Source organism: Zosterops lateralis (genome assembly GCF_965231275.1).
Source record: "Zosterops lateralis genome assembly, chromosome: 4".
Classification (NCBI taxonomy): Eukaryota; Metazoa; Chordata; class Aves; order Passeriformes; family Zosteropidae; genus Zosterops; species Zosterops lateralis.
In genome coordinates this window covers 72,114,195-72,124,484 of record NC_139765.1, presented here as the reverse complement: position 1 = coordinate 72,124,484, position 10,290 = coordinate 72,114,195, and the positions used below count along the sequence as shown (strand labels likewise).

Below are 10,290 nucleotides of genomic sequence, written 5' to 3'. Positions count from 1 at the left end.
GCCAAGTTATAAATAATCACAATAAATGGGTAACGCTCCTCTCAGTGCCAGTTTATACCAATCTCAGGCTCGATTGATCAAGAGGTTCCTTTTTTCCTGCAGTGTGATCCCAAACTGTGCCCCTTTCCTGCAGTGTGATCCCAAACTGTGCACCTTTCCTGCAGTGTGATCCCAAACTGTGCACCTTTCCTGCAGTGTGATCCCAAACTGTGCACCTTTCCTGCAGAATGATCCCAAACTGTGCACCTTTCCTGCAGTGTGATCCCAAACTGTGCCCCTTTCCTGCAGTGTGATCCCAGACTCTGTACCCTTCCTGCAGTGTGATCCCAAACTCTGTACCTTTCCTGCAGTGTGATCCCAAATTCTGCACCTTTCCTGCAGTGTGATCCCAAACTGTGCCCCTTTCCTGCAGTGTGATCCCAAACTGTGCCCCTTTCCTGCAGTGTGATCCCAAACTGTGCACCTTTCCTGCAGTGTGATCCCAAACTCTGCACCTTTCCTGCAGTGTGATCCCAAACTCTGTACCTTTCCTGCAGTGTGATCCCAAACTGTGCACCTTTCCTGCAGTGTGATCCCAAACTGTGCATCTTTCCTGCAGTGTGATCCCAAACTGTGCACCTTTCCTGCACTGTGATCCCAAACTCTGTACCTTTCCTGCAGTGTGATCCCAAACTGTGCATCTTTCCTGCAGTGTGATCCCAAACTCTGCACCTTCCCTGCAGTGTGATCCCAAACTCTGCACCTTCCCTGCAGTGTGATCCCAAACTGTGCACCTTTCCTGCAGTGTGATCCCAAACTGTGCCCCTTTCCTGCAGTGTGATCCCAAACTCTGCACCTGGGGCTCAAACTGAGCTCACAGATCTCATGGTCTCACATTTGAACCCAGAGCAGCAGGAGAGAATGAGATGAGAATGAATCCTGCTCTGGAGGAGAGGGAGCAGGGAATGTTCCCAGGAATCCAGGCTGGGAGAGCTGGGAATGTTCCCCTGGAGAAGGGAAGGATCCAGGGAGAGCTTCCAGAACATTCCAGAGCCTAAAGGGGCTCCAGGAGAGCTGCAGAGGGACTGGGGACAGGGACAGGACACAGGGAATGGCTTCCCACTGCCACAGGGCAGGGCTGGATGGGAGATTGGGAATTGGGAATTCCTGCCTGGGCTGGAATTGCCAGAGCAGCTGTGGCTGCCCCTGGATCCCTGGAATGTCCAAGGGCAGCTTGGACAGAGCTTGGAACACCCTGGGATGGTGGAAGATGTCCCTGCCCATGGATGGGGGGTTGGACTGGATGACTCTAAAAAGACCCTTCCAACTTCAAATTATTCCATGATCCTCTGACAATGAACATCAGGAAGATCAAACAGTGTTTTTTTTCTCTCTCACACACACTTCTTTCAATTAAATGTGAGCCAGTTACAGGACAAGCAACTAGAAACACCCAGAACAAAATAACTTTTTTAAAAAAAGAAAGAAAAAAAAAGCACAAGGATAATAAAAAGACATTTCAAACACCAATTTGGAATTTAACAACTGGATGCAGAACTATCCCTGCTCAAAGCTCTGCTCCATCACAGACCTTTCACCCCACAGAGTTGCCAAGGACTTTGTGACTCCAGTCCTGGTCTCTGCCCACTCTGTTATTGTTATTTGTTATCCTCCAAAACCCACAGCAAAACTCAGGCACAGAAAATGAGCTCTTTGGAACCAGAGCTGTGAAAACAAAACAAAACAAAACAAAACAAAACAAAACAAAACAAAACAAAACAAAACAAAACAACAAAAAAACACAAAAAAACAAAAAAACAAAACAAAAAAAAACAAAACAAAAAAAAAACAAAACAAAAAAAACCCACAAAAAAAAAAAAAAAAAAAACAAAAAAACAAAAACAAACAAACAAACAAAAAAAACTGGAAATGCTACAGGATGAAAGGTTTAACCTATTCTTTAAAAAACCCCAAACCCTAAATATCTAATTTTTCTGAGTTCAGTGTAGATATTTCCCAGCCTCACAGAGAACAAGGTCCCATCATGAGGCTGCAGCCCCTCTGTAAACAGCTTGTAAATTATTCTTAATATCACACAATGAACACCGAAGAGGGAGGAAATGGGAGCTGTAGCCAAATGTGAGGACAGCATTTAAGAGGAGTAAAAGCAGCAATCTTGCTGAGAACTCTGCCAGCACACTGAGAGAAACACTCTGCCATTTTCCAAAGAGCAAACCAATTTCCAGCAAGCCTCAAATAGTCAGGACATCGATTTACATCTCTCCCAAACAAGAGCAAAGTGAACAATTCGATATCTGGGAGCTGCACACGGGTCTGGAGGCTCTGTCAGATCTGGCTGTTTGATAAATTTATGTGAAACCTGTTTTCAGTGTGTTCCCTGCACATTGTCCCCATTAAACAGGAGCCCTGGGTAGCTTTGGGGCCCCATTGATCTGTGAGATGTGCCAAGATCCCAACCCTGGGTAACTGATGATTGTCCTTTCCTTGTGTCTTTCACACCTCAAACATCCTCTGGTGCCATTTAATGTCATCAAAGGGCTGTTTGGCCACAAAGATTTGGCCCAGGTGATGCCTTGAGAAGGCTGAGCTGGAACAGAGACTGGACAGAGCCAGAGAATAAAGTGGAGATTTATTAAAAGGCCTTTAGGATACACCTTGGGCAGGACAAGAGCCTGGCCAGGGCTACACCCAAGGTGGACACAAAATGGTCACAAAATGGACAAATTGTCACGAGGTCTCACACTTTTATAAGTTTTGGTCCATTTGCATATTGAGGTCTAATTGTCCAATTCCAGCTTCAGGTTATGAAGCTTCAGGTTATCCTTCTTGTTTCTCTCTTTATTCCACCCTTGTTTGTGCTTTTGGGCCTGAAAGTTGTCCTTGGTCTTCAGCAGGGAAAGGATTTGTTTTTGTCTCCCTGCTCTGTGCAGAGCTGAGTGACACTGAATGTGAGGCTCAGAACTGCACTCCTAAACTGGGAATATGAATAACTTTGTTATTCTTTGGGATCCCGAAGTTATTCCCAGCTTTGATTTTTGGAAGGATGTGGGGGGAAAGCAGCTCTGCCACCTTGGACTGGCAGACTGGACCTGTCCAGGAGTTTGGCTGAGACTCCCTTAGGAGCCTGTCCTGGAGGGCAGAGGAGTCCAGGAAGGTTGGACATCCTTCTAGAAGGAAATCCTAAAGGCACAGGAACAGGCTGTGCCCATGAGCCAAGGGATGAGCAGGCAGGAGAAAGACCAGCCTGGCTGGACAGAAAGCTTTGACTGGAATTCAGGGGAAAAGGAGAGTTCCTGGCCTTTGGAAGAGGCAGAAGTTCAGCCCAGGAGGAACAGAAGGATGTCACAAGCACGACACGAAAGAACTGACACTCACCAGTCAGGTTGTGAAGTGAGCAGAGAAAGTTTATTATGATTTGGGGTTTAAATAGGATTTGGAATTTGATCAAGGATTGGGGGATGAGAGGAACACCCCTCTGATCTCAGTGGTCAAACCAGCAGTTTATCACAGAGAGGAATGCAAAAACAATCTACTTTTGTTTATGTTAAATGCATGAGAAACTCCAGTAGAATCATGTAAACAAGATCAGAAGGCTGAAATCAGGGCAACAGAAGGATGTTGTGAGGTTGTGAAAGGAGAAAATGAGAAGGGCCAAAGCCCAGCGAGAACTTCACCTGCTTATTGCTGTAAAGGACAACAAAAATATTTCTATAAATACACCAGCAAGCAAAGGTGGGCCAGGGAGAATCTCCATCCTCTGCTGGATGTGGTGGAAACAGTGACAAAAGAAAGAGGCTGAGGCACCAAATGTCTTCTCTCAGTCTTTAACAGCAACTCCCTGATCTCAGGGCAGCCAGGGGAAGGCAGGGATGGGGAGCAGGACAAAGCCCCAGAATCCAAGGGAAATGGTCAATCCACACCACCAATGGTCCAGTCCAATGGTCAGACCACTCATGGGTCCCTGGAGCAGATGGGACCCACCCAAGGGCTCTGCAGAGCTTTTCAAGCCTCCAGCAGATCAATTCCCACCCCCAACCCAGTGTCAGTGCTGAGGGATCTCCTCACCCAAGTCTTTGATGAAGGTTTAACAGCTTTCTCCAGGGAAACAAAGGCTTCACCAAAGTCCAGGTAGACCTGACACATCCCCAGCCTTTCCCTCATCCCCCAAGGGGGTCACTTTTGTCCACAGAAGATCAGGACCTGCCTTTCCTGAACCCACTGACTGAGCTGATCCTCTTGTCCCAACAAAGTCTGCAAACCTCTTGTGAAGCAGAACATTTAAATGCATCTCATCAAAAGCCTTCTAAGACAACACCTTGAAGGAATGATGATTTTGCCACATTCTCTAATAAAATTGCAGCCGTTTTCACAAATTTTTTTTCATCAACCAAACCATTTTTTCATCTGGAAATGCTCAACTCTGCATTCAAGCTGTGGTTTAAAACCACATGTGCATCACTGATTCTTCACCAGAGGAAAGAAGGAGTTAATTCCAGATTTACAGAGGAGGGGGAACTCCCCTGATCCTTTGCTCTGATGATGCCCTACAAAAACCTCTGCTCCAATTGGAATTCATTTGCTCAGCGCTGCCATTTCCCAAGGAACCAACCTGCTGCAAGGAGCTTTTTAATAGCTCTGGCCTGATCCCTAAAAAAGCCAACTTTGGGAGCTGATTTAAGCAAAGCAGCTGAAAGAAAAAGGCTCTTGGGTCTTGTTTTTCATTCCAGTGAACAGCCAAAATTTGCTGCTCCTCATTACTGAAGGTTTCATTATCCACGAGCTTTTATGGGAGCCTTGTAAAATTTAATGTACTATTTTCCATGATTTATGCCCTTCTGGTGATCTCCTTTTGTACCTTCAATCCTTCCAGAGGAGGAAAAGCACACGGGTTCCTGGTGGCCCAAAGGCATAATTTCAGATTTGAAGGAACATCACTTGCTAATTCCTGGTGCTGAGTCCTTGTTCTGACATGTTCATGGAGCTGCAAATGGGCAATTCCTACAGAAATGGGTCCTTGGAAGATCTGGGGAATTTTCTGCATTGCTACTAAACCCGGAAAAAAATCCACCTCAAAATCCTCCTAATCTATACAAGCATGAAAATCAAGTCTCCAAATAAAAAAAAAAAAAAAAAAAATAAATGCACTGCAGTCAATTATTTGATATTGGGACCACACAGAGGAACAACTCATGAAACTAAACAGAGCAATTATGTGTTACTTTCTTGGCTTTGACCATACAAATCTAAAATCTCCTTTTAAATTCCCTTTCCTTCCCCAAACACATCCCCAGATAATTTAATTTTAAGAAAAAAATGACAAAAGCAATTTACCCCACTGGTGTCAGATCCTCAGGTGAGGTTTCTAAAAAGAGAAGAAACATTTTGAAGATTTATTGAGGATGTTTGGAGTGGAGGCACCTGTGACAACGAACTGGCACAGTGACATTTTTTAGATTCACCTTGAAAATTGGACTTTCCAAGCTCTGGCTCATGCAGGGACTCTGCAGGAACAAGTTTAGAGGTCTCTACATGTTGTCACAGAAATCTTTGGTTCTTGAAGAAAAAGAGTCAAGAGCAGTTCCTAGACCTGATTTCAGAACCACCACACTGCCTGGCCCTATAAACTCTTTTTTCTCAAAAAAAAAAAAACCAAAACAAAACAAAAAAAAAAAAAAAACCAAAACAAAAAAAAAAAAAAAAAAAAAAAATCATTGAAATAAATCAGCAATTCAGCATCAAATCTACCTAAGCACCCACAGCAGTATTTATTGTCCTCACCAGCTCATCTTCTGCTGGATTTCTAAGAAGCATTGTCCCAGATTTCCCAGAAAAAGGCACTGCTGGTTTAATGAGCACATTTCAGAGTTCTAGGAAGAGCCTGGCAAAGCAAGAACCTTCCTAAATACCCTTCAGAGTACAGAAAGTTCAAGCAGACAAAAAAAAAATTAAATTATTTCTGTGAACTGGCATGAAGGGAAAGTGTTACTTGTGAGCTGCCACATCTCCAATCCTCAGGTGAGTTTGTTTATTTTACTTAATTTCCTTATAAAGATTCTCCAGCACAAGGAAACATCTCCTCGGGGAAGGGGAGTGCAGGAAGGACTCCAAATTTTGGCATCTTTGCTGGGATAGGCTGAATGAGTCAGTGCTTTAGAAAGACACCCATTAATATGCACAGACACTTTGTTTCATCAATAAAAAAAGCCCAAGAACTTAAGTGGAGACAGGCAGGAACAGCTTTTGTTATGCAAAGGCATAAGTTGGAAATTCTCTGCTAATTGTGCAGTCCTGGAAAAGGCTACTTTTAAATAAAATTACACAGGGGAGGGGGAAAATAAAATCTACATAAGTACATTGTGCACTTGAAGCAGAACCATGTGCATGTTTTATGCTGATGAAATGTTTTTTTGTGACAATCCACATCTTTGCCAGGCTGAGGGACACTTGGCCAGGGCTTCACTGGGGGATGCAGAGCACAAAGAAAAGATTTTTCTGGTGTATTGGGTGTGAAGAAGAAGAAGAGATCTGCAAAAAAAAAAAAAGATCAGGAAGAGCATCTCCTGCTCTGTTTCTCAGCTCTGAGGTGGGAGATCACCACCAGCTCCAAAACTTCAGACTTTTTGGGTTTTATTACAATACAAAAGACTAATATTTTAGGGGGAGAAAATAGCAGACGCTATAAATATCATTGAAAAAATGAGTATTTTAACATTTAGAGGGGTTGGAACTAAGATGGTCTTTCAGGTCTCTTCAAACCCAAACAATTCTATTTCCAGTGGTGAGGCTGAGATTCAGATTTTTGTGGTTTATTTCCTCAATTTCTCAAAATCCTGTGTTCTTTTGCAAGAAAACTGAACTTCCCATTGATCACAGAGCAGAACAGGAATTCTTATTTTTTTTTCTCTCAGAATTTTTATATGGTTCTTCTCTTCCAGGTTTTGAGTGACCAGGTTGCAATTTCCTTCCAGTTCTGGAAATTTGTGACTCTTCACAAACCTCCAGGACACAGAAAAACAGCTCCAGGCTCCAAGACCAGCCTGGCAGGAGCAGAGCAAAGAGGAACAAAACCCCTCCAGGAGCAGAAGATAAGAGCAATCAAATGGAACAATCTTAGAGGCAAGTGTGACAAAACTAAAAACAAAAGGACAAAAGAATTAATAAGGCTGGGAAGAGGAGGAAAGATTCTCTGCATTTGAGGAATACTGAAACAGGTTTGAAAGGGGGAAGAGATTGGAGGTCACTTGTGTATTATTCATCAAGGACAACCCCACTTATTAATCTCCTGAAACAATACAAAGATTAATTTCCCCTCTCTGCAGCCCTTCTAAAGGCTCAGACAAAAGCAGCAGTGAAAAGAAGTTTTCCTGGGTGTTTGTTGCAGTAACAGGAATAAAAAGATCAGCCCCAGATTATTCCTGTGTACAGCCAGACCTTTAGTCAAAGTTACAAAGCTCCCACAAGGAACAGATTTGACCTTTTGCCTCCATCGCAATCAAAAAACTTCAGTCATATCTACACAAACCTGGCTGCCTGCAGTAAATAATACTGAGGAAAAAAAAAAAAAAAAAAACAAACAAACTCCACTCAGAATGAACCCACTGCAAATCTCTGCTGCTCAAGGTAATCAAGAACATGATCAAGGTGAGAACAGGCACAGAAAACTGAAGCTGGTGGGGGTTAGGAGAGGGAAAAGATGATTTTCCATGAGGAAAAGAAGCAAGTTCTGCCCTTAGACACGACACCCACTCGTTTTGTGACTCTGCACAAATCACCTCCAGGTTTTTTGTCTCCCCTGAGCCATGAGGGAATGATTTGCCTCCTCCTACTCCAGCAAAAAAATCAGCTGAAGATTTACAAATGGTTTAAATACTCACTGCTGGTGCTTCCAGGAGTACTGAACTGGGAAGTCTCAAGGAATTTCCGAGGTGTAGATAAATTAGTGACATCCATCAGAGGCACAGGAGAGGAGTCTTTCACAAGGGACCTACGTGAGGGGAAAGAATTAAAGGAAACAGTTGATTATTATTTACAATATTTATTCACAACAAATAATCCACTTATTCCTTACATTTTAAGCCTAAGAAATACAAGTTCCCATTTCCATGCCTTCTGTCAGCTTCTTAATTTCTCAAAAATTCTTTAATCCCACCAGAAACCTCCACTCTTTTTCTTGCCCTTCATATTCCCGTTCTGGGCACATCCATGAGCATCCCTTCCCAAAGGAACCTCCTCACCCAAAAATTAAAACATTTTCCACATTCTCATCATAAATCCACATTATATTAGCTGCCAAAAATGTGTCCCACTGCAAGGGGCAAGGGGGACACAAACAAGAAATCATTTTTAGGAGAAAGAAATGTGGAAAGTTCCTGCAATGGAGCTCAGGATGTTGGCTCAGAGGTCAAAATGCTCATGGAAAAGTGAAAAAACAAGGATTAAGCTTCTCCTGCAGAAGAACCACCCAAACCAACAAGCCACCCTTGCTGCAAGAATTACTGTTATCAAATATCTGCAATGTGCATCAGGGAAAGTGAAAAAAAAAAAGAGAATCCAGAGTAAGAGAAAGGTCCCTGGAGCAGCCACACAAAAGTGCAGTTAATTAGCAAGTCCCCCAGTCTGGGCACACCAAAGCTTTGTGGCTGTTTTTAATTAAGAAGATGAGTAAGGAAGAGACTGATGATTTGCTAGCAACCCTCCTTCCTAGAAATTTCAATTTCAATCAATCTTTTCTTTCATAAATTCATTTAATGCAACTGGCTGTCTTGCCTCGTGTTTTTTTGGCATGGAGATTTTTATTCATTCCCACAATAAAAAGCTGATTTATCTTTTCTCTGCATCTCTATCAAGTGCTGGTTCCCCTTTCACTCTCCACCTCTCCTATTTTGCAAAAATTATCTCCCAGCACTGTTGTCTCTCTTTTCCAGTCACTTTCTTCCTTTCCCTGGAACAACTCAGAATTAGCAAAATCAGGGAAAAAATAGCCTAAATTAACTGAATTTAACTGACCACAGTTTAACTGAATTTAACTGGAAATTAACTGAATTTCCACTGACCACAGGCACCAACCAACCAACCAGGGAAGAAGTTTCAACACCTTTAAAACACTTTGTAAACACATCAAAACCCAACACATTTCAGCTCAGACACTTAAATATTGCAGCCTCCACCATGTCACGTTATTGTTGATTGGGAGGCTTTTAAAATTTGGATATTTCTTAGAAAATGAGCAGTTTTTCCCTGACCTGAGCTTCGTGATTATATTTATAAGAAAGGGATAAGATCAGAGAAGGGAGATAATGCACAAAGCAGCTGCGAGGAGCAGCAAAACCCCAAGAAAAGCGAAAAGACCGCGAACGCGCTCCGGAGTTGCGCCAACAAATCTGAATTTCTGCTCTCCACAGGCACAATCCTGAAGGATTTCCATGGCAGAAATGCAATTTTGGGGTGCAAGCTGCAGGTTTTGTGGCTGGGGGTGAGGAAGGCTGTCCCACCCGAGCCTGGCTCTGTCCTTGCCGCGCTGCCCCACGCGGTTGGTGGATTTGATGTAGAGGTGCCGGTGCAGTTCGTCGATCAGCACCAAGTGCAGGTTCATCTTCTTGCTGTGCAGCTCCAGCCTCAGGTCACTCAGCCCCTCCACCTGCAGGAGGGGACCCTCCAGGGAATCCACTGCTGACACCTGGGAGGGGGGAAAAAACAAGGGACAATTTTTAGATATTAATTTGTTCAATGTTCACCATCGATTCATTGAGTTTTGCGGTTTTCCTCTTGGATTTGGGGAGGGTCTGAATCTTGTTCAAGGGAGAGGGGGAAAGGTGGGAAATGGATTTGTAGAGGATTCTCAAAGCCTGACAGAAGGCTCACACAGTCCTGTCCATCTGTGTGCAAACTTTGGGATAAAAATGCTGACTTAGAAATGCTGACTTAGAAATTCCATGGAATAGGACAGACATTGTTGAGGAAGACTGAACTAGAAACAAATTTCAAATGATGACCCTGCAAATAAGACCAGATATTTTGGAGAAATAGAACTATGAAAGGTGCATTGTAGCAAGACCCACATGGGGTATTTTAATAGATGATTGGCTTTAAGGCATTAACAGCATTGTGTGGCAAAAGCTGATGGGCCAAAAAAACACGTATTGTAATTAGGAAATAGTTTGGCTTCTGATTGTGATGGAGTGAATTGTAACATCTGTATCATCTCACCCTTCACATGAGACTGAAAATGGAATAAAAGTTTTTAAAACACCTCTCAGTTGCCCCATCTCTGGGTCAGAAAAAGGGATAATC

At 43.1% G+C, this 10,290-nt stretch overlaps 1 protein-coding gene across 1 annotated transcript in view; it reads right to left on the bottom strand.

Annotated features, from left to right (window-relative positions):
- Nucleotides 1-10,290, bottom strand: part of EXOC4 (exocyst complex component 4) — a 348,756-nt gene that overhangs the window by 298,536 nt on the left and 39,930 nt on the right. The window contains exons 4-5 of the mRNA XM_083858929.1: nucleotides 9,492-9,676; nucleotides 7,875-7,984 (exon numbers count right to left, since the gene is read on the bottom strand). Of these exons, the coding sequence (XP_083715055.1) occupies nucleotides 7,875-7,984; nucleotides 9,492-9,676 (295 nt within the window). The remainder of the gene's footprint in view (nucleotides 1-7,874; nucleotides 7,985-9,491; nucleotides 9,677-10,290) is intronic.